The sequence below is a fragment of the Panonychus citri genome, unplaced genomic scaffold (genome assembly GCF_014898815.1).
Source record: "Panonychus citri isolate SS breed McGregor unplaced genomic scaffold, ASM1489881v1 Contig00050, whole genome shotgun sequence".
Lineage (NCBI taxonomy): Eukaryota > Metazoa > Arthropoda > Arachnida > Trombidiformes > Tetranychidae > Panonychus > Panonychus citri.
This window is the reverse complement of record NW_026515455.1, coordinates 1,093,342-1,119,004: the sequence shown is the minus strand read 5'-3', so window position 1 is coordinate 1,119,004 and position 25,663 is coordinate 1,093,342. Positions and strand designations below refer to the sequence as shown.

The 25,663-nt window shown below is 30.2% G+C and overlaps 2 protein-coding genes across 2 annotated transcripts in view; both read left to right on the top strand.

Annotated features, from left to right (window-relative positions):
* The window catches only part of LOC128385789 (diacylglycerol kinase zeta-like), a 74,375-nt gene extending 51,672 nt beyond the window's left edge, over positions 1-22,703 (top strand). The window contains 12 exon segments of the mRNA XM_053344703.1: positions 12,717-12,795; positions 12,880-12,963; positions 13,062-13,196; positions 14,346-14,447; positions 14,666-14,818; positions 15,224-15,999; positions 16,001-16,574; positions 16,646-16,839; positions 16,932-17,029; positions 17,117-17,314; positions 17,406-17,870; positions 19,707-22,703. Of these exon segments, the coding sequence (XP_053200678.1) occupies positions 12,717-12,795; positions 12,880-12,963; positions 13,062-13,196; positions 14,346-14,447; positions 14,666-14,818; positions 15,224-15,999; positions 16,001-16,574; positions 16,646-16,839; positions 16,932-17,029; positions 17,117-17,314; positions 17,406-17,870; positions 19,707-19,756 (2,908 nt within the window). The 3' untranslated portion in view covers positions 19,757-22,703.
* Positions 22,704-23,684: 981 nt separating this feature from the next.
* LOC128385704 (ATP synthase subunit b, mitochondrial-like) lies at positions 23,685-25,416 on the top strand. Its single transcript, XM_053344594.1, has 3 exons — positions 23,685-23,844; positions 24,022-24,722; positions 24,803-25,416. The coding sequence occupies exons 1-3, from the start codon at positions 23,817-23,819 to the stop codon at positions 25,178-25,180; spliced, it is 1,107 nt and encodes a 368-aa protein (XP_053200569.1). The 5' UTR covers positions 23,685-23,816; the 3' UTR covers positions 25,181-25,416.
* The last annotated feature ends 247 nt before the right edge of the window (positions 25,417-25,663 follow it).

Here is a 25,663-nt window from a genome sequence, read left to right as displayed (position 1 = left end):
TTGATTCAGTCATTGATTCATGATCTTATTTTTTTCTGCTCCATGATCATGAATTGTTGATGATCAGTAATGTGAAGTAAAAAAAATCATCCTAATCATTTTCATGATAATCATGATTCTGATTCTGAAATATGATTATCATCTTTCAGCATAGAGTAAAATTATCACATATTATTATTCATGATGGATTAATCTATTCAAAGATTATCAATCAATATCAGATTAAGAAATAACTTCCATTGATAATTATTGGTAATCAAAATAATGTCACAATTAATCAATCACCAAATTACAATCAAACTTGTTTACTTGTCAAATGTTGATAACAATTAGATATGAAATATTAGATTAGCAATTATTTCAATGAAATTCATGAAATTTAATATCATCATCATCATTTAGATGATTAGTATTATTGTTATTTAACTTAATTAGATTGTAATGATTAAAATTAAGATATTTTTTTCTGATCCTTTCAAATTATCATTTGTTTATCATTAAGAATTGAAAAGTTGATTCATTTTCTCATTACATGATTACTTTCATACTGTACAATAAAGGATTCATTTTAAAGAAAAATTTTTACCATGAAATTATCATGATTCTGATGAATAATAATATTAATGTTTTATTCAATTCTGTTAATTTGCTTCATGATGATGATTCATGATGAATAAAGGGATTGAACTTTTCTTCTTCTCCTCCTTAAATTCAGAACTGAGATATTATTTCATGATGATTAAGTAACGACTGAATAAGATTCTAGTTTAATTCGTTGTATTTCAATTCAAATGAACATTAATTTACTAGTTATTAGGTTTTTCTTATGGTTAGTTAATTGTTGAGGATAAAGTGGAAAGCTAATGATAAATTGTTGAACAATCTCATTGGTAAAAAGTTTTTGTTTGTTTCCTTAATTCAGTTTCCAATCAACTGGAATCAATTGTTATTAACTATTACTCTTGATGATGAAAAAAGTGATTAAAGCAAGTGGAAAGCAATTGATGATTGATTATGATTGTTAAATGGATTAAGGAAACATATTGATCACTTTCATGGATAAATAAACAATCAACATCACCAATCATTTGCTATTGGATTAATATTATCAACCAGAGAGGGGAAAACGTTGATTATGAATAAAAGTTAGAGTTAATTGTTAACTTGATTGTTGTTGTTTTCTGTTGTTTCCCTGATCCTGATTAACTTGAGATTAGCAATTAGATTCTGATAACAGCATGAAAATCAACATTAAATTAGCTAAAATTTGATTCAATTCAATCTCTATGTTGACACAATTTACTCTAATTGATTAATGGCTGATAAAACTAAAGGGAAAATTAATTTCTAGTTAATATTTAAATTGATAAATTGGATTAGCTTTCCATGGATTTGATTAATGTTGTGATATTAATTTAATCACATTCATCAATCTTAGTTGGTTATCTGATAACATTTAATTTGATTGTTGGTCAGTTTTTATAATGTTTCTTGTCCAACATTTAACACTTATTACCAATGAAAGAGATTAACTTAATCAACATACAATTAACATGAGAATTGAATAGAAATTCAGTGATTAACATTGAATTCATGGTGTTTATCCATATAATTCATGGATATAATGTTTGACCACATCAAATGATTGACCACAATTAATGATCGTTGAGTAAATGATATTTTTTGGAAGACAAAATAATAGAGGAAGAAGAGAAAAAGTTGAGATGAATGTTGAGAATAATCTTCAGGGTAGATAATCAACAGAATCATGCTAACGATAATTCATCGGTTGACATTCTTCTTATAAATTCTCATTTCCAAAGTTTATTCTTCTCTTTATCTTCCTTATCATCTTAATCTTCATCTTTCTCTTTCTCTCTGATCCAAAATGAGCTTCCTGCCTTTTATCATTATTCCAAGTTGATCATCATTATAATCATCCAATGATCACGTAGTAGATGATAATATTATCATCTATTACGAACACAATTTATCATATGTTATCCGAAATTCAATTAGCTGTAAATTGACCTTCATGAGTTTCATGATAATGATTCTAAATGAGGAAGAGACAGTTTATTATCCTTGTAAATAAAATAACGGTTTATTTACATGAGGAACATTCAAATCGTAGGCAAACTCGGTGTTGAAATTAGATTGGAAAGAGAAAAAAAGTTCAATCAATTCAAATTAATTATCTCAACAAACAGAATTTAAATTTGAGAATTACGATAACTCAGGATGTTACTGGATCCTTAGACCACAGGAATAGCTCGTAATTAGTTAATTGTTATCACAGGGAAAAAAAGGCAAGGAAATTTTAATCAAATTTGTAAATTAAACGATTTCCGTTCTAATCCAATGAAATTTAATCCCCTGATTGAGGATTAATCAGATAAAATCAGAGCGAAAACAATTTGACAGAAAACAGATTAACTGTTAATCTGTCAATTTCTGATTGTAAATTACTGAGAGATTCAGAATTTGCTATCGGTTGTATCATGTTCATTCTGGTGGTAATCATGATCACCATTATGGTATCAAGTTTAATCGTTACACTTTAATCATGATTGTTTTTGATTGTAAAATGTTGTCAACCATTCAACCGATTGTTTCATCGACTTCATCGTTTCTCAATTCATTCATTGATTCAGTTAACTCATGGATCGGATTCAAGGTGAAAGGTAAAAAAGTTACTACTACAAAAAGGTAGGAATAGATTCCGGTTCTCATAATCCATCGAGTCACCTTTCAAACCACTCACCCTGTATCTCTCTAATTACCTTAAATTCAGTTGTTATCGTCGGTGTTTCTAATTTACCTGAACTCAGTAAGGCAACTCTGTGAATCTGTGTCCATGTGAAAATCTGGTCTCCTTTTGTTGTTATTTATGAAGATGAGAGTGAGAGAGAGAGAGAAAGGTAAAGTTGATCCTCTTTGATTAATTCACTAGTCATGATAATTAGTGATTCAAATAATCTAATCTGTTGTTTCTCTATTGTTGATCTTATACAAATGTCTTCCATCATCTCTCATCATTGATTCACTTCACTTGTCACCTAAACTTGTAATTCTATCGTTTTAATTAGTCTCCGTGTTTCCAATTTCATGGTGATGGGAAATTCATCAGAAATTAATCGGATTTTAAGTCTGGAATCCGAGTTTGTTTGCAGAATTTTTTCCATCTTTTAATTGTTTCATCGACTTTATCATGACTCTGGAAAAAAAACTATCGATTATATTACAATGTAAGATGAACTTCGAGATTGAATGTTCTAATATATGAAATGTTCTAATAGTTTACTTAATCATCTTTACTTGTCATCGAAACTGATAATTGTCACTCAAATTGTTACAATCATTAATCTACTGTCAAAAATAATTGTTTTCAGTTCTTAATTATCAGATAATTAATTGAGATTGTCAAGTTGATTTAATTATCTGAGATTTTTTCTCTCACTTAATTAAAGATAATGGTTAGTTTTGATTTAATTGTGTGCCCATTTGACAAATAAATAAATCAGTTTAAATCATCAATACGATAAATCAATTCATTACTATCTGTTCATTAATCATGTTGATATTAATAGTTGTTGAAAATTAAATAATTCAATGAGTTGAGTTGATAGTTTCAGGTATGAATTTAATAGACGAGTCACTCGAGTTTCCAAGTTTTTAATCAAATTGAATTAGTTGATTGTCATGATGGCTCATGAAAATATCTTCAACAATCATGTAGTTTATTGAGTAACTATTTTTAGATCAATTGAAACTTTTACCTTTTACCAAAATTCATCAGAAAATATGAGAATCATTTTCATCACGCTATCATCATCTTCTTCATCATCATCATCATCCTCATCTTTTCCCTCTGTCTCATTTCACTTTCTATCTGTGATCATATTGATATCATTTCTTTTCCATTTAGCAATACATTCATTTCAGGACTGGTGAAATTATCGTAAATTCAGTCGACCCAGAATCTATCGGATCAGATAAGTTGTTTCTCTTTGCTCTCAAGTTTCATGAGTTTTCATGAGGTAGAAAACTGAGTAACAAAAGACTGAGAAATAACTTTTCATTATTAATGTTTTTCACTTTGAAACATGTAGATGATTGTGAATACATGATGATCTTCAGGTTCTGATTGTTATCATGATGATCATGGTGATGATGAAAATTTGAAACTTTAAATCAACAAGAAATGAGAAAAATATGATTGAGTATTTTTTAATGGAAAAGATGAAAGATAAGATCAAGAATAATGCTCAATATTAATAGACGAGAAACTAAACTAACACGATAAATTTCATGATGAGCTGATTATTATTATTGTTGGAATATTTTAATACAAACATTTTCTTCGTACAATTTAAGTACAAAACTTGTAGAAATTGAAACGAATTACAATTAACCGTTAAATTGTTTTGATTCCTTTTTGCTAATTCGAAAGGAAAGAAAATTCAGAATTTTCTAGTTCGTTGAATTTCCTGGAGAGTTCAAACATGATCTTCTTGAATGTTCAAGTATTAGTTTTTCGAAATCAGTAAGAACCAGAATTCCCCCTGAAGGTGATCGAGGCTAGTGAGTGTTTGCTAAAAGTTCAGGGATTCAAAAGTCTATTGAAATTTTGATACTTCGTCGTTTGCATTGATCAATATTCATTGTGATGATTATCATGAAGCGAAATCAGGTTAATCTCTCTGGTTTCCCATGGAATTCATATAATGAATAAAATGATAGCGATTCATTATTATCAATAAACTATTGAGTTAATTACTTAGCATGAGAAAATTTCTCTTCCTTCCTCATCAAATCAACTCATTCGTGCGTTAATCTTTCCATTCATTGTGTAGATTAAAACATGAACATGATAATTATTAACTCAGAATCATATTATCATTGCAACAACAATTTTGTTATCAACGAAATGTTAACGATATTAAATGTCGTTGGAACTTTTGAAAAATTTTCACATCAAATGCTTCATACAATAATTTCCTCATCAATAAAATTCTGATATAATCTAAACAATTAAATGATAAACGATAAAAAAAAAGTAGCAAATATAATCTAGAAAATCGTTAATCCTAATCGAGGACAAACTTACTCGTGATCACGAATCATGGACACACCAGAATACGAATCAATTCAAACCGGTTGATTATATTGATCCTCTAATCAGTCAGAGTTTCGGTCAACACAATTAACCATCACAATCAACTGTATTATCGTCAATCTATTGGTGTGTTTTTTTTCAATTGAAGCGCTAAAATGTAAGCGCATGGTTTCATTAACGTTACGTTGCTATGGGTGTTTAGTTGCTATATGTTAGTTAAAGTCTTTGAGTGTAAAGTTTGTTGTTGTTTTGGTGAAAGTTGTTTTGATTTGTAGTTTAAATTGTAAACAAAAGCAGTAATTAAAAGGCCACCTTGCTAATTGACCCTTTTGGATTAAATGTCCGAGATTAGTGGAGATCAAGAAATCAAATTAATCGGATATTATACCAATGGTGAAAGTAGAGTTGACCCTTTAAGTGACCTGAAGACAACCTTTGGTAACGATATTGAGTTTGCAAATCAGGAAAGGTGAGCGTTCATAATATCATGTGTTTACTTTTCAAGGAAAACAAAAACTATGGTTAAGGTTAAAGATTTTGATTGATATCCAGTAATTAGAGTTTATATTAATTTCTTTGGTGGATTAAGAGATAATCTCATGTTACCAGGGGTAAAAGAAAATGTCACCAGAGTCGAAATGATCAGCAAATAGAGTTTCTTTCAATGGAGAAAGTGTTATTACTTTTTGCTTCATTCTCACCTCGAGATGAGTCTTGATGTTTTCGTTTAAATTGTTTGGTTGATTGCTAGTGATGAACAACTGCAATTTAGGATTGATTAATCAATTGTTTTCGTTTTCTGTTGATTGTCAACGAAACAATTGAAATGATTTAATGATTTTCCCTTTTTTAAGAGTAAAACAAAATTGAAGGAAACTCGAATCAAATGATTATGAAAACTTTTCTCTCTCTCTTTCCAATCAATTTAATATCAACACTCGATTGTTACGATTTGATCATTTGTTCATTCTGTTGATTGGATAAACATGATTCTCATGATAAGTGTGATATCTAAATTTGTAAAGAAAGAAAGAGAAAAGTAACAATTAAGAAATCACTAGATGGCGACTATTCAATGAATCTGAGTTACTCTAAATTCAGTTGGTGTTTATCATGTAAACGCTATCAATGAATTTGAGCTGTTAAAATAACTGAGATTATCGTTATTATCCTAATCCTAATCTCTTTCCTAATCAATTAACATCCTTTTCCTTTTACAATTTTACCTTTATCATAATCAAGAGGAAGTTACAATTAACATGATAGATTTTTTCATCTAATTTTCTCGATATTTATTATTATGATTTTCGATTAGTTCTCAATTAAGTTTCGTTATGACGAGATGATGATGACAAGCAGTTGACACTTTCGAATCAGAATCAGTTTTGTTTACCTTTTTTCCTATTCTGTAACATTGAACATTACCTGAGTGAGGAAATTTCCTCAACATTTTCACCTATGAGGATGTAAAAGTTTCTCATGACGATTTTCCCATTAATTTTGATTACTGATAATCAGAGTGAATGAATTAACATGTTAACCTGCATTGATGATACAATGATAGACAATTTGTTCACAAAATGGTCAATTGGAATCAGGAAATTGTATTAAATTTCATCACAATTTTTAAGATTAAAGTTAATGCGAAACAAAAAGTAAGTTCATGGTTATTAAATCATTTGGAATTTAAATCAAGGTGAATAACCTAAATTCATGTAATAATAATGAGCTTTAATCTCCATTATCTGTTTACTTTGTTCAAATTCAATGTTATCTTTAATGTTATCTCACGATAATAATATTAAGATGAGCAGAAAAAAGTTCTGTCTCTGAATTAATAACAATCTAAATAACTGTCAACAAGTAGATGTGATTAAGAGGCAAAGTTCTGGATGCTCTGAATTGAAAGAGAATTGAAATTTTCATCTCTTGATTAACTTCAATTCTAATCTGACAATTAATTATATTCAATCACCTCGAACAATTGTAATTAAATTGAGTATTCAACTAGACTGTCAACTTTTCCCTTCTAATCCTTGATTCACCTTGAGCCATTGATCCTCAGTCTTAACTGTTGTTTATGTTTATTGCCTGAAGATTAAAAAATTTACCGTTAATCTTGAAGACATAAAGATTTAGTTATCAGATTAAGTGACTTAATTTGTTTTCCATTTGTTTTTGTACTTTGAGTTGATTAACATTCATTGGATTGTCAGTGATCAATTGATTGGTTACCTTTTCAGTCTCAGAGTTTGTTTACCTGTCGAAAATGAATTGAGCCATGATAGTGATGAGAAACTTTATTCTAATCATCAGATGATCTCATTCATGATCAATTCATACATTGATACATTTTCAATGAAATTACAATCGATTACCATAACAACCAACCTATTGAATTACATGAGACTATTAAAAGATCAGGTAACAAGTAATAATTTGAATTATCAATTGTTCAGAAGGAGAATCATGGATATTTCCTGATGCTCATGAATTTACATCAACAGAATTATCCGTTAATATGGAAAACTTGAAGGTGTAGACTCTAGTTTTCATTGAATCGAATTAGTTTTCTTGGAATTTTCTGAGATTTTCCGGAGAAAAAAAGTTTGACGATGAAATTACATGAAAAGGTTACGAGTTGATGGACACTAATGGACATTACATATAACAATGTAATACTATTTTCTGTCAACTCCTGAGATGATGTTTAATTGATCGAATCAAGTTAATCAACTGTAATTGGGTTGATGGTCAATTGTTTGAATGTTTTACTTATCAACATCAACTTATAATCATGTTATCAGATTATTGTGATTACTATTTTAAAGATGCAATTGTATTAATGATAACATGGATTAAATTGATTGCGATCATTTGAAACATTTTCATCTTCATCATTATCAATGTTCATCTTCCGGGTTATCAAAGGATAACTTGTCTCAAGAGCACAACTAAGATTTTCAACTTTTTTTTCGTTTTTTTTTTGCTTTTTATCATTTCATTATCAAAACAGTGATGATGATGACGATTTGGGAGAAAGAGAAGATAAAATAGATGAAAGAGATGAAAGAGATGAAAGAGATGAAAGAGAAAAAGTAAAAAAAGTGAGAAGGAAAAAAAGGGTAGAGAATTGCAGATTTTATCTTCCATTGGTTGTAATGACATGAGAGTAACAGGAGAATAAAAAATGATGATGATTATTTCATTTCTTTTTCCTTTGACTGTATTTGTCTGAGTTTCGTAACTTTGGATTACTAAAGGTAGAAGAGGAAAAAATATTCCAAAGGTACACAACATATAACAAGAGAATATATTATTTGTGTGTGTAGAAAGGGAGAAGAGGTAGAGAGGGAGAGGAGAAGAAGAAGAGAGAGGGAGAGAAATGAGATCAGAATTTGATGAAATTATTGGAGCAACTTGTATACTTGAAGCTTTTATTAAGAACCAGGAAGATGAAGATAATATTATGGAGAAGAAAAAAAGTAATCCAATGCAAGAAAAGATGATAAGATGATGAGGGAAAAAGAAACAGAAGAAGAAGAAGAAGATGCAAAACAATAGACAGTCAAAAGTAGAAGGATGAAGAAGATGAAGAAGATGAAGATCGAGTAAGGGAGAGAGAAACTGGAACAAGATGAAGATGAAGATGAAAATGTCTGAGAAAAAGCAACAATTTGATTTTTCTCTGTTTTTGAAGAGATGAATTTGGATGTAATTTAACTTGGAAATTGATTAAATTGTCTCATAAATTGTTCAGTTTAAAGTGATAACGTTTTCTTTTCATTTATCCAATTGTTTGGTGAATATTATATTTATCTCGTTGAATGATTCTCAGTATCTAATATTTACTGAACATTTTGTTATGAAATAAATCATGAGGATAAGAGAGAAGGAAAGAGAAAGAGAAAGAGAAAGAGAAAAGTTTTCAATCAGAAAAAGAGCCTAAAGGTAAAGGACTCATTTCCATGAAATACTCGAATTCAGATTACTCACAAGCACCAGAATTTTCTCTCAAATTCTGGTCATTTATTTTTCTTGTAATATTTTCTTGTCTATTTTCTCAATCAGAATCATATACGAATTTTGACCTTCGAAAATCTAGTTAACTAAAAGTCTAGAATTGATGAGATCAAATGATTAACTGAATCAGTGAATTTCAATTTAAAATCTGTTAACTCGATTTAGATTTAGATGAGAAAATTATCATGATGTATTCATGTCTCATAATCGACAATCATGTAATAAATTCAGTAAACTCAAATTCGAATAGAATCTAATTTCTGGAATAAATTTACTATTTATCTATTTAATTTACTAGAGAACAAGATTGTTCATCTTCTCTAAATTAAAGTTCGTTGATTAGACTGATCATGATTGACACTAAAATCAGAGAGGTAGAAACTCTTGGGAACAATTAGCCGAATTGTGCATGATACAATTGAGTTTTGTTTTCTTTCAATGAACTTTTAGCAAATGAATAAATGAAGGAATGATGAAAGAAATGAAAGAAATGAAAACGAAATATTTACTTTGGGCAACAACGAATGACCGTTAGAACTCATGATGTGAGATAATTTTGATTCGAGAAGAATAATAATTTTGTTATTCTATCATTAAGTAGATTCTCTCACACTCAGATAATTCTGAAGAAAGTTTCATGGTGAAAGTTTTCTTTTCGCTTTCAGATTAAAACTTTTTTCTTCCATCATTTTCTGTCTCTAATCCCAATCTCTAATTCTGGTTAAGCGGAAAAAGATAAATCATCATTCATTTAGAGTGAAAAAAAGAGAAGGTGACAAAATTATGGAAACATTTTTTCTTCTTTTCTTCTTCTTCTTCTTCTTCTTCTTTCTCTTCTTCTGATTCTCAATGAAATTCTGGTTTGAGATAAATTGTTTGCTGAGCTTTTTGTTGATCGTTGTTATTGTTTCCAATTCATTGTTGTCTGAACTTTTCTCATGCTCTTTACTTATGTTGACAATGCGAGAGAGATGAAAGTGAATGTTTTCCTCTCGTATCATGACAAGAATGCTATTAGCTCGTTAGAAGGAAAAGTAACTCAGAATTCTCGATATTAACATGAGTTATCTTTCTGTCTTTTTCTTCTTATTCCTCTTTCTATTCTCTGTTTTTTCTTCTCTCCTCAACAATTTATCTCTTTCTTCCTGGACATTCAGTTAGAAGCTTAAGTAAACACAATGAGTTTCGAATTGAAAAAGGAAAACGTTCTCAAGTTCTGACGAGTTTGAATTCATTGATATACGAAAGAAAGTTTGACAAGAAAGAGACAAGCGAATATTCAAAATAATCTCAAATTCCATGGCGATCAATTCATTTCCTTAGCATGTCAAAAGTTCCTAATTAGCTGAATAAAAGAAAATGACGAAAAAAGAGTTAATATTATGAAAGCGAAAGAAACAAAAAGAAAAGTGAAAAGTGGAAAACCGTTGACATGATAATCCACTTTGATGGAAGAAAAGAAATCAGAATTATCTCTTTTGTCTTTTAAATTTCCATGGAAAAACATTAATCTAGTTGATCGGGTTTTCGTTGACTAATTAATCTAAACTTTCATATGAATTGCGAAAACGTTTTCATTTTCATCACAATAATTGGTTATCTAGATAATCAATGGAACAATTGATTAATCAAACTTAATCTCTTCTTTTTTCTTTCCATTCTTATTCCATGTTATCCTCATGAATTTCTACTCATTTGATTCATTGTAATTCTTTAGGTCAACTCATCTAATCCAATGAATTAGTTTCATCAATCACCTAATAGATAAACTCAAGGTGAGATTGGTTAAGATAATAAGAAGAACCTTAAATCTAATCATCGACACAACAATTGTTATCACTCGAAGATTAATTAATCAAATCAAGTAATTGATTAGAATAACAATTTATGTGATTTCAGTGATTAACATTGTTACACATTCGAGTATTATAAACATAATATTGTATCAAGATTTGCATGATGAGTTTCAGGATTGAATCATATCAGTTTCATGATAAGAAAACGAAGAAGAAGAAAAAAAATGTTATTCTCTTTTTATTCTTGGTGAAATATTAGAGTTTTTTTTCTTTCTAAACTGAGAATAAACTATTCAAATGAAGTAAATTCCATGGTAGAGAGAGAGAGAGAGAGAGAGAGAGAGAGAGAGAGAGAGAGAGAAAGGAGATTATCTTTTTATCAGTAGAGATAAAATCGTAATCATGTTCATCTTATTGAAGTGAAAGAGGAAAAGAAAAAGAAAATAACAGTTAGATTAGCTGAGATTTATTTCGACAGATGAGATTGTCGGTCATTCTCTGAACTTCCCCATGAATTAGAACCAAAAGTAAACCCATCTACTAAAAGGATAGAACTTTTTCCTCTTCATTTATTAATATCAAAACTAAACTCGACATTTACATAATATTATTACTTTTGTAATGCTCGATGTTCATGAGAATAACATGAAACTAAAATTGAAAATTCGAATTGAATAAAAAACGATTCGTTGCACGAATAGAAAATCGTCTCAACTTGAATTCTAAATTGATGTGGGCTGATTAATCAAAAATTGTCACAGTTCTAATCAATTAGTAACAACACTCACTAATTACAATTACATTCACACATTAATTGGGTTACAATCGGGTTTTTCTACCTGAAAGTTGAAACTGTTCAGTGTAAATAGATACAGATGATTGTACAATTAGAGTATTAATCTTGTTATTGTTTCTCAATCATTCCTGTGAATAAAATGATCGTCATCAAATTGTTGTCAATTTTTAAGATCCAATAGGTTAATACGAAACCCTGAGAATGCAATAACTTTTACTGAAACCATATTCATCCAACGATCAGAGTTAATCATGATTGTTAAGCCTCTTTACTTGATTACAATTACAATTGTCGACAGTTAACAATTAGTATTCCTTCAGTGAAAGTGTTTTCTTTTTCTATTTTATATTCTAGTCTATTTTTTTCTCTTCTTTTTTCGTTAAATGTGACACTTGTCATTCGATTATTCAATCATTTGTTTATCTAAATTGTGATAATCGTTTCTATCGATATGGTGAATTTAATTACTATCGTTTTCGTCTGAGTTATCGTACGTTTTTATCTAATGGGATTCCTCAAGTTCTGTCTCATTAATCCGTTCAAACTGTTGGATCATTTCAAGGCAAATTCAATGTAAACAATGTGACCATCAACTCGCTTTTCACTCAATCGACTAAATCGAAAATTGTCTTGATTCGAACTTTTTACTTTTTCGCCAAAGTTCTTGTTCTTTCTCTCTATCTCTTTAGCGTTTTTTATCATTTTCTAAAAATGTATCAATCGAAGTTCAAACAGTTCGTTCTTTTTTTCTCTATCTTTGTGTATATTCGAATTTTTCTGTTTGTTCGCTTTCTTAATTCGTTACCTTTGTTTTCTAAGTTTTCGTGACCTCAGGCTACTTTTGCTTCTTACGTTTGGTTCTCAGATTCAATGTGTTAATTTTGTGTTTCGTCTGCTTAAAGATTTTTACCGTTAATTGTTTTCTAACTTTTTGATTAACTGAAAAAAATTAATTCTTTTGTTATTATCTTCTCTCCAATAGGAAAGCAATACAAGGTGAAATCAAAATTTCAACCGAAAACGGTGAAACTCGAACACTTCGAAGTGCTCCTGATTGGGGGGTAAGTTCTGAATTCTGTGAATAACTTGTACGATTTAGAACTCGAACTTTTTTTCATTGAAACTTGAACGATTTTCTCTTCCAGGAAACTGCTATTAACGGGGACCATTTATGGGTATCAACGAGTGCCTCTGGGGATCTCTGTTATGTCGGTGAAAATGAATGCTCAGTAAGTATCGATAAGTTTATGTATAATAAACTCTTTGAACATTTTGATAACTTTTCAAGTATCGATTAATCAATCTCAATGATTTTCCAATTCTCTAGAAACAAGGTCCAAGACTTTGTTGTCCAGCCTGTAAGATTACAGCTCACACCGGATGCATCGGGATCTTGATCGATAAAATTAAATTTCATTGCAAACCAACATTCAAAGATGTAGGAGTGCGACAATATCGTGAAGTAAGTGGACAGTTTGATTCGAAGTTGACAGATTTGAAGATTAATATAAATTCTATCGGTTATTATTTTCTCTATTTAGAATCATTTTCTTTATTTTCTTATTTCGTTTTGTTTTCAATGTAACAACTTTTCATTTCCAAGCAAAGTTTCAGTGATAAAAGATAACAGACCTTAGTAGTGGACATTGTCCATCTTTTTCACGATTTATCAAATGTTCAATCTTCCAGATTGGAATCATCATTAACTGAATCAATCGTAATCATCTCTCTCATCATAATCATCAACGATTTTTGTTCAATTCTAATCATTTGTCTAAGCCTTTAAATCTGATCCCTTTTCTATCATCATGATCATCAAGCAATTCCAGTAATTGATTGATTCCAAATTTCTGGATTAATCACAATTAATTCTTGATTTCTATCAGTCAATTAGATTGATGTTACATGATAATAATGATGGTCAACATAAAAATGACCATTGAATACACTTAATCCTTAAAGTAACAAAAAAATCAGCACCAATCTGATGGTCAGTTTACTTGTTAATGTCTATCTAATTTTAGTATAACAATTAACTAAATTGTTGTTGCAAGGATCAGAAAAAGTTCATTGGTTAAGATTAATTAAGTTTCTCTCTTTGATAATTAATTAATTTGTCACTTTAATAGTTTAAGTGTTGAAACAATTAACTATTTGTTTCTTTTCACAATTAGTGTCACAATTAAAAGGAAACAATTAACATTTTTTTTTCACTTTTCTTTTATCAGATTAATTAATTACTTTTACTGTCCACCATTTGATTAATTAACTTGTAGCAATTTAACAACTTTTTTTACCCTCTCACTTTTAAAAGGCAATTGATAGACTTGTGATTTAATTTACTTATCAATTTAGATTGAGTAATTGTGATTAAAAGTAGATTAATAATAAAGTGATTCTCATTTCTAATTTAATCAATGTTGATTGTCAGTAATTGATTATCAATCGTGACCTTTGTAGGACAATTTAACTCAATATCATTTGATTATCAATGGAAACAACAATCCAATTGTTAACTGTCACAAGTTAATTAAGTTTTTTTTTTACCAACAACAATTTGATTAACTTTGTTTTCCATAATTAATTGTCAATCAATTGTTAATTGTTCCAGCAAACGATGATCCATCACCATTGGGTCCATAGGAGGCATCAAAAGGGTCGATGTCGTCAATGTGGTAAATCATTTCAATCTAAATTGTCTTTCGGTAATAAGGTAAGCTATTGATTAACCTACTTAATTGTGATCAATATTTACACAATCATTACAATTAATTACTTTTCTCTTCCTGTTTCCAAAAAAAAAACCAAAACAAAATCGAAATTCATTCATATAAAAAGAGAAACGTTCAAATGAATTTACTATTAATTGTTTACCTTTGTCAGTTTTTCTCTGTTTCTAATTGATTGACCTTTTTAATTGTTAACAATTAGGAAATTGTCGCAATCAGTTGTTCTTGGTGTAAAACTGCCTATCACAATAAGGAAAACTGTTTCACCATGGAAAGAATCACAGAAACATGTAATTTAGGAATTCATCGAGATTTAATTATACCCCATTCATGGATTGTTAAATTACCACGAAAGGTAATCAAGTCTTTTAATTAATCCAATTCCATCTTAACAATCAATTAATCATCTTTCCATTTTCACCGCAAATTTTAATGTAACTTTGTTGATTGTTGATCAATTGATTTTCATATGGGTAAACACAAGACAAATTTTCCTAATTCATGGATGCGGAAGACAATTAGTATCAATGGAATTGTTTTCTATTAATTAACTATCAATATTTAGAGTAATTAGTAAGGGCTCAGCAGCAATTAATCCACGAGTAAGGTTAATAGTTTTTCTTTCATATCAAGATATCGATGATTAATTGATTGTTTTTTTTTGCTTTTTCTCTAATTGAGTTGATTGGGATTTTTTTTCTCGCTTCTTCTTGATTGTTAATACTTATTGTTGGAACTTTTTTTTCTCGTTCGCAATTAGGGTTCATTCAAATCGTCTATTCGTCGATCTCCAAAAAATAAACGATCTTCATCTAAACGTCGAGCCAAGAAAGAAGATGCTTCGTCTTTGGTTACCGTTACTTCAAGTGAGCTTAGTCATCATCTTCCGGTTCATTCGTTATCCTCATCACCTCCTCCACCTCCATCAGGTTCAATTTCATGTTCTTCTGGTATTGCAACTGCATCTTCATCATCAACAACTTTATCCTCTTCATCTCACCAATTAATTCAACCGTCTTTAACCTCATCGTCCAATCAAGGGTCATCTTCATCTTCCTCTTCCATAACAACCAATCCTGGACTGGTCACTCAATCTCAACTAATTTCATCGACAACGGGTGACCACATCCTGGGAACAGGTCCACTGCCTTGTGGAGCAACACCATCACCACCACCTTCATCTACTCCTGGTGTAGTTTCAGCTGAACCAAGACCTTCCCTTTGTGCTCCAGGTCAACATCGGTCATTTGCCATTAAACCAATTCCATCACCCGATTCAAAGCCTTTACTGGTTTTTATTAATCCAAAAAGTGGTGGTAACCAAGGGTCCAAATTGATGCAAAAATTTCAATGGTTACTTAATCCACGACAAGTTTTTGACCTTACACAAGGTGGACCACGTCCAGGTCTTGAATTATATCGTAAAGTGCCAAACCTTAGGATATTGGCCTGTGGAGGTGATGGAACCGCTGGTTGGATACTCTCGGTTCTTGATGATATTGGATTTAAACCTTCACCTCCGATTGCTGTACTTCCTTGGAACTGGTAATGATCTTGCTCGAGCACTTGGTTGGGGTGGAGGTTATACCGATGAACCAGTTTCCAAGATATTACTTAACATTAAAGATGGTGAAGTTGTGCAACTTGACCGTTGGGATGTTAAGGTTACTCGTAACACTGAATTAAACCTAATTGAACAAGCTTCAGATACGCCTGAGGGTGGTAAAGAATCGTTACCTCTTAATGTGATTAATAATTATTTTTCCATTGGTGTTGATGCTCATATTGCCCTTGAATTTCATGAAGCTCGTGAAGCTCATCCAGAGCGTTTCAATTCTCGCCTTCGGAATAAAATGTTTTACGGTCAAGCGGGTGGTAAAGATTTACTTCAACGTAAATGGAAAGATCTGGCCACTTATATTACCGTTGAATGTGATGGTGTTGACCATACGCAACGATTAAGAGACCTGAAAGTCCATTCACTTTTACTTCTCAATATCCCCTGTTACGGAGGTGGTACTCGACCTTGGGGCAGTGCATCGCCCTCCTTTGAACTACCAAGAACCGATGATGGACTGATTGAAGTAATTGGCCTTACAACCTATCAACTGGTGAGAATCGACCGACAAAAATAAATAAACCTCAATCTTGATGATAACTTTTTCTTTCACCCACTTTGTAGCCTCTTCTTCAAGCCGGTGGCCATGGGTCGTGTGTAGCTCAATGTAAAGAGGCCAAAATAGTTACACGGCGAACGATTCCTATGCAAGTAGATGGTGAACCCTGTCGATTATTACCTTCCGTCATTAGGATTAAGGTCAAAAATCAAGCAAATATGATTGCCAAATCTAAATCTCATTCGCAGATCATTTCAATGTGAGAATCATTTTCGATCGAGTTTTTTTCCCTTCTTTACATATCGACAATGTTGTATTGACTCTTTTGCTTTTTCGATATCAACTTTTCAGGCCAACTTTGGATCGAGAGATAATCGTTGATGTAAGAAAGTTAAATTTAACCGATTATGAAACTTTCCATTATGATAAAGACAGACTTCGAGATGCATGTAAGTATTGTATTGATTTTTGAACAATTAGAGACTTTTCCAGTTCGATGAATTAACTTTTCTTGGAAAACTTTATTCTAACTTTAGCAATACCTCTTGGTAAACTTAATATTAATCCCGATCTCGAATTGAATCATGTTCGTGTTTTAATCATTCAAATGGTCCAAGCTCAACGAAAAGGATCAACGGCCAGTCAAAAGATGAATGAAACACCAGATTCAGAAGTGAAAAGATACCGAATGGAAAGAGCCTTTGAACTGTCAACTGATTGGTGTTTCGTTGATTGTAAGTCCATCAAAATTAATCATCGAAATCAATAATCAAGTTTTCCTAATTTAAATTTTATCGAAAACAAAATTGTCTCTCCAACTTTTAGCTTGTACTGCTGAACGATTTTTTCGCATCGATCGAGCCCAAGAGCATTTACATTATGTGGTAGATATTTGTAATGACGATCTTTTCATTCTTGATCCCGCTGATGACAATTATCGTGATGATACAAGTACACCAAGTGTACCAACCTACGTGGGCACCAATAGTCCAGCGAGCGGTATTAGCGAGGGAGGTGATGAGACACCCTTACCAATAGATCAAAGCCAATTGGGTGATAACAATAATACAATTGTACTTTTCAAACCGCCAAACGCAGGTAAAGAAACGGGTGATCTAAATACACCATCAGATACAATTCAATCAACACTGTCACCTTCACAATCCTCGTCGTCACCAACATCATCATCAACACAACCACAACCACCATCAACAACCACAACCACAACAACAACAACAACAACAACAACCACCAGTGCTCTTAAAAATGAATCAATTATGAGTGATAAAGGTAAAAATATAAATCAATGTAATATAAACGCTTCCACTACCAGTGATAATAATAACAATACAAAAGTAAATACTGTTTATAACCCTAGAAATGTTAATCTTAATCTTAATCCTAAGTTTAATCCTAGAAATAGTAGAACTAATGAAATTAGTTGTAAGGTAATTAAAGATAATGATAATAGTGACAATCGATTGGGCATAAGTGAAGGTGAAGGGGCACAAGGAGGTGATATTGGTATCCGAGGATCGCCTGGTAATTGTGGTGCTACTCGTCCTGATAGTATATCAATTGATTTTAATTCGGGTAAAATTTTGGACGCATCTAAACGAGGTGACCTTTCATCAATTAAAGGTTTACATGAACGGGGCTACAGTTTATGGGCCGTTGATACCAAGGGTTGTACCGCTTTACATTATGCAGCCATGTTTGGACATCAGGATATTATTCATTATCTTGTCTCATCTGAACCCAATCTCATGGATTCTAGGACAGTGGGTGAAGGTCAAACTCCGTTACAAATAGCGGTTCGTTTTAATCAACAGACCGCTGTTTGTATTTTAGCCGCTGCGGGCTCATCGGTAACGGAACTAGATGGTAACGGCCATAATGCCAAAGATTTGGCTCTACTTCGAGGTGATCAAGATCTTGCTACTTATTTAGATCGTAAGTATCAATTATTGTAATTGTTTTCGAAGCAAAAATCTGAAAAAGATAATCAATAAATTGATTAGCTGATTAATTTTCATTACAATCAAATCTTGTTTTCTAAAACTCCAACATTTAAATTGATTTACTTTCTGTTGGCTGTCAGAGTTTCATTTGATTGATTGGTGATAATTTAGTCAATCTATTCAAATTTATCGATTATCTTTCCTCAGATTAACAATTAGCTTTACATTAATTGAATTGATGGTATTGTTAACTGTTAATTGTTACAATTAATGAGCTTAATTTTGACACTCTTTTTGCTTTAATTTGCTATTTCTTTTTTTTACCCCATAGCTTTGCATGAAAATTTTAACAAACTCATAAGAAGAGGATTAAGACGATGGTTTTAATCAACTGATTGAAACAATTTAACTATTTGGTGTTTAATCACAGAGAGAAATTAAATTTCCACATATCCTGATAATCAACGTTTATAAACTGAATTAACGTCACAAACAATTTTCTCAATTCAATCAATTGATCATATTCACTATTATCGTTATTATTATAATATAAATGTACTAATTTTATATTTATTCACAATTGTCACAATTAACTAACGTCAATGGTTTGATGACAGTAAATTAGATTGATTAACTGTTAATCATTATTGATTATTGATTAGCAATTTACAAAGGAAATGCTTTGTATCCGATTTAACAGTTGAAAACAAAAACAAAACTCAAACGAAAACAACTTGTAACTGTTTTCCATTAAGAATCATTTCCTTTTCCGGATTCTGTTAATAACTTTTTAATTGTTAATCAACTAATTGTATTGATTCAATTCTGGCATTTGACAGGTTAAAGGTTTCCCCGGTTGACTTGGACTGAACTAATTAACTAATTGTCCTTTTTGTTTTTAATTCTATTCATCTGATCATTTAAACAACAAAAACTTTTTTATTTCTTTGCAAAAGTTTTCCAATTATCATTTGTTACATTTCCTTTTCCGTATTGTTATTATTATCAATTTCTTGTTGATTAGCAATCTAATTAACGAGATATTTTCCCATCTCCCTGCTAATTGCACAATTTAATTTAATTTAGTTGTTAATAGTGTTTTGATTTTCGTACAATTTTGTTAATTATACTTAATTTTTACAATCTGATTAACTTATTTTCACAGAGTTCGCATGTTACCAGGCCACTTTCAATGAACGGGAAACGACAGTTTAACGAAAAGAGAAAATGATTTAATTAATTAATCAACATCATCAATATGTATCTCATCAACTTGGTCATCATTCAATTAGTCAGTTAATTAGTTAATTCAATTTGAGAGACACGATTAACTGTTAATTGTTGTTGATTGGAAAAAGCCAGAAACTAAATCAATGCAAATTTAAATCCATCTACACATTATAATTATTATTGATTATTATTAAATCACTCTAATTAATTATAAATAATATAAATATTTATATATATTTAACTATCAATACAATTGTTAATTGTTATAAATTTCAACAAACCCTGTTAATTGTTAATTGTTTTGTTGATCATTTTTACTAATCATCATCACAACAGGAAAATTATTGTTAATTGTTATCATTTGTGTGCCTCTTTGTTTTCCCGCCTCAACCTTATTTTAAAATTCATTTGTTAATTTACATTCCAAACAATTAGGATGGTTAATTGATTAATTAATCAGCAATTTAATATGTTAATTCTTACAATAATTTGCCATCACCAGTTTAATGTCGCAATTATTTGGTCTCATTATGATTATCATGTACTGTATATCTTTTCATTGGTGGCAAAGTTTACAATTAACTAATCACTTGCATCATCATCAATTGATTATTAGATTGTGAACAATTTGATCGTTGATTGTCTAATTGTATCAATCAATCATTAATCATCATCTTCTAATTGTTTCAACACTTTTGTCAATTGATTGTAAATTTGTTTCTATTGTAATTATCACATTTAAGTTGTTAGTTTTAATCTAATTGTAATCATTTAGAATTCACAATCAATCAGATTGATTAATGTATAATCAAAGTGTGGAAAACTTTTCACAATTAAGATGGAAAATATATCAACTGACCAATTGGATGACCACCATCAAGGATCATCAAGATGATTGTGGATTCTCAAGTTGTGATAATCATGAAAATCTGATCACAATCAACGATGATAATAATCAAGATGATTAACATTTATTGGTGAATTTTTTTATATTCAAAGAAGGAGGAAAATCAATTACAAGGAAATTGGTGTAACAATTACAATCAAATCAAATAAATGATGATACAAATCACATGGAAATTAATTTGATCAATGGTCATTTTCATGGTCATCAGTTTTGTCTATTGTCATTGGTCAGCATCTTTCAACTTTGGTCAGTTAGCAATTATTATGATGACCAAATAATCCTGATAATCAACTGGTCACTAATATTTACCTGAGCTATCATCATGAAGATGAATCATTATCATCATCATCATCCATCATCTCCTCATTTGTTTACCTTTTTTTGATGATTATCTTCATCTTAATCAGCCAATCATCTTAATTGAACAAATGAAAGTCAATTCTGGATGAACACTCAAAGGAACCAAGGTGATATTAATATAATCTCAATGGTAGTGACCACTTAACTGACCAGTACTATGGACTTGACAATGTTATTTTAATAATCACAATCCAATCAATTCAATCATCATTTGAATCCATTTTTTTTGTTTCACTTAATTGTTTCACTACTGTTTACATTAATCAATTGATTGGTTCTTGATGATTATCAATTATTAATTTATTCATGATAAACATTTACGATTATGTTTATATATTAATTTAATCATCATCACAATTTGGATTATCAATTGAAATTAATAATTAATCACCTGAATCTTAATCACACTCGAGCTTTTCTTTTCTAATTACAATTTGTTAATACACTTAATTACTATTGGAGAGGTAATCTGTTTGCTTAATTGTTTCTCTTCACCAAATTGCAATTTACCAAATTGTCCTTAATCATCTCTAAATTGTAAATCAACATGCAAATTTGTTCAGCTTAAAACAATCAAACAATATTGTACTTAATTGTATGTAAATCTATTTCCACAACTAAAAGTTAATTACTAATTGGAAAGTAACAACAATTAAGTAAACAACAATTTACTAATTTTCCAATGACAAGAAAACAACAACCACAAGGAAATCGATAATTTATTTAATTGTTACTCTAATTTACTAAAAACTGGATGCAAGTTTGAGTTGATTTAATTGCCAATCAACTTGAACAATAATCAGAATCTACTGTTAACCTAAACATAAACTGCAAACTTTTAATTGTTAATCAACATTGTGATTATTTATATGAGAAAACCAAATCAAATCAAAAGTCCGCCTAAAAATCAACAATTTAAACTTAATCACTTTTTTTAATCACTCTCTCAACTAATCAGCTCTCTCTCTCTAATTGTAACAATTTACCTCGCAATTGTAATCAATAGATCTGGAATCTTTTTAAATCATCAATAATTGATATCTAATTATATTTACCAATGCAATTTATTAATCATCATCACCATTAATTATAATATATTGGCTGGTATCAAGCCATTGGATTAACGAAGGAGGAAACTGAATTGATTGTCACAATTAACAAATGGAAACTTCAAATTAATCCAATTATATTAATCCAGTTATCGAGTACGTTTTTTGTACTCGTTAATTTTGGTAGTTTCATTGAAACGATTGTAATTAATTTAACTAATTAACGTTCATCAATGGACACAAATCACATCTCATCAGCAATTTAATCACAATTAACATAGTTATAATTATTACTGTTCTTATTATACAATTAATATTCACTGACAACATTAATTATTAATACAATTAACAAATGACCTTAAGCAATGGATTAAACCTTAATCACTATGGAGAAGGAAAAAAAAAACTTCATAATTAATCATTAATCAATGGAAACAATTAACTAATAGTAAACTAAATCAATATGAAAACTTTAACATTCCTTTGATTGTTAAATTGTTAAACTGCAAATTGATCAACTCATAATCAATTAACTTTATCAATTTGATTGTTTTGTGTATTCAATGTGATCAACAATTATAATTTGGGTTAAACTTTAACTTTCATTGGATAACAATTAACTAATTAGTTGAACAGCAATTTTTACCTAATTAACTTTAATCTAATCAGCCTTAACAATTTATTATATACTCTAATTAACTATTACATATGCATTGTTATATTTATACAACCGGCTAATTGTGAATATCGTTAATCCTGATTAACCTTAAATTGTTCATTTCTACCAGCAACTATTAATTTTTGATCTAATTAATTGATTGTAATTAATGGTAACCTTGTGCCTTCCTCTCAGAATCTTAATGTAAACCCTAATTGTGAGGCTTAATTGTTGAATTCATTTCGACAATTAACTCAATCATTGAACTTTTTGTTTTTTTCCCACAGAAATCAAATTAATTTCATCGTTTCCTCTCCTAATTTTAATTGTTGCTGTTCAACTGTTAATTGTTACTTGATTGTAAGGTAAAGCTTTCCAAATATTAATTTGATTGTTTGTCAAATATTAATGCAATTAAAAATCAATTAAAATTACAATTGATACATTTGATATAACAATCAAGACCAAAAGAGTAAAAAACAAAAAAAAAATCAAAACAATCAAATTGACTTAAAGTTTATCATTGATCTTGATTGTAATTAAATTAACAATGAGTGGTCCAAATTAAATCTTAAACTTAAATCACCTTATGCACTAATTAAACTGATTAAATCAATGTTTATTGTAAGCACCTTATTTACTGTAACTAAATTAAAAATACAAATAAAAACAAGTGCTTTAAATTAATCAACTAATTGTTACAACTTTTTTTTTCATTCATTTGACAAAAAATGGCGCTTATAATAGGATTAAGATTCTTGAGAAGAAAACTAATTAACTTTGACTAATTGAAAGTTAAATTATCGCAATTTAATAATGTAATTATCACTATGATCCGGTTAATCATAATTTAATTAAATTCAGTTTGTTTAATTTTCTTTTTCAACTTTACCGCGAAAATTTTGATCTTTTCCAGGTCAACACCAGATGGAAGTAGTTTTGTATTCGTGCTGCCACCTGTTGTCTGATGTCATCAAACTTAGAGGTGACTCTTTGATTTACCTTTGCTTGTAATTAATTGGTTTAATTGTGTAATTAACTGATTGTTTTGGTTAATTAAATTGCGTCAAAATGTTCCATCGATTGGCCTTCACCTCTGGTAAGTAGATGACCAAGTCTTGCTCTTTAAATTGGGTGAATTTGGTAGTTAATGGGTGAACTTGTTTGTCTATATCTTGAGAATTTTTTTCCTTCTATGTTTTGATTTGGTTTTCATTTTATTTAATTGATTAATTTTTGACCTTTTTTGTTTTGTTTTGATCTTTTCTACATTCAGGCTCAGCTTTGGCTAAGATTGCCAAGTCCGGATTAAGTCAACAACAATTATGCTGCAATTCACGTCAATTAACTACCAAAACCTTGGCTCTTGTTGGTAATGAATTGAAAGAGGTTGAAATCGAAACTGAGATTAGACCAGTTAAATCTCATCTAACACCAAGTACTCAGGAGAAAATTTACCCAACTGTTAATGATGCTTATGCAGACATACCTGTTATAATTGATGGTAAAGAGATCAGAGTAGACCGTAATGACTGTGAACCACCTTATCCTCTCATTCCCAATCTTGTTGCACCCAATGCAAAGGTTGGTGAAAATGTTAAAGAGATTCCAAGAGGTGTTAGTATGGCTGAAATTTTGAACGTGAATTTTGCTGAGAATATGCCAACTATTGATGATGACAATAATCCTCAGAGAGACTTGAAAAATTTTCCATCAGCTCATAAGGTCATACAAATTGAGGCTCCTAAATACCGAATGTTTTTCATACCCGAATGGTGGTTTGAACCCTTTTACAATAAAACCGGTGTCACTGGTCCCTATTTCGCCGTTACTGGTATCATGTTAGCATCTCTATCAAAGGAATGGCTTGTTATGGACCACTCAGTACCTTCGGGTATCATTTTCTGGATTCTTCTCTTCCAAGGATTGCAAAAGTTTGGCCCATCTCTTAAAGATCAAATTCAAGGCGCTGCCGTGGTAATTATTTGTCTCTCAATTTTTATCCTTCTCTAAAAATTGACCTTTTTCTAATAACATTATTATTATTATGATTTCAGAAAAACATTATGGGCTGGAGAGATTGGCAACATGGATCAATCAAATTCCTCAACAATGTTATTGAATTTAACAACAATGAAATCCAAGCAAGCAAAGATCCAAGCGTTTTATTCAACGTTTACCGGGAGAACGCTCATCTTCAACGGGAAGCCGAATACCGAAAACGAGCCATGTTACTTTACAAGGAAGCTAAACGAAAATTGGACCTACAATCGGCCTTGGATGAGGGTAAACGATCATTTGCTAGACGAAACATGGTAACTTGGATTCTTGATAATGTCAACAAAAGTATCACCCCAGATAGAGAGAAATCTTACCTTGATCAATGTGTTGTTGATTTGAAAAATTTATCAGTTAAAAGAGCAAATTTCATCTAAATAAGGATCTTTATCCAAGATTGAATAATAATCTAAACTGAATCAACATCAAAATGCCAATTTTTCTCGCGTTTTAATTTGTAAAATATAATATAACTATGATTAAGAAGATAGAAGGTTATTAATGAAAAGATCAAAATTGACCATCAACTAATTGATCTTTAATCTGATCCTGTGAGTCCCTGTTGCTCCTCAGTCAATTCTTGAAGATTAAAAAAAACAATATTAAAATTTTACTTTTCCATTTTTTTCATTTATTTATTGATAACGACAATGTCGTCACTACTTATGTATTTAAGATTCAACTAAATATCGATTAAGTAATAGTTCGATTTGTAGAGAAAATCGATCCATTCAGATCGATTATTTGCTCATATTTTCATCGAAGTTGAACCGATTAATCGAAATAAAAGACGATTAATTTGTTTTCGATTCTATTTTTTGTTGTGTTTCCGTTTTGTTGTTTCGTTTCCGTTTCTTTTG

Coding starts and splice junctions, on each gene's coding strand:
- LOC128385704 (XM_053344594.1), top strand. CDS start 23,817: ATGTTCCATCGATTGGCCTTCACCTCTG. Junction 23,845..24,021: donor TCGATTGGCCTTCACCTCTG/GTAAGTAGATGA, acceptor TTCTACATTCAG/GCTCAGCTTTGGCTAAGATT. Junction 24,723..24,802: donor AAATTCAAGGCGCTGCCGTG/GTAATTATTTGT, acceptor TTATGATTTCAG/AAAAACATTATGGGCTGGAG.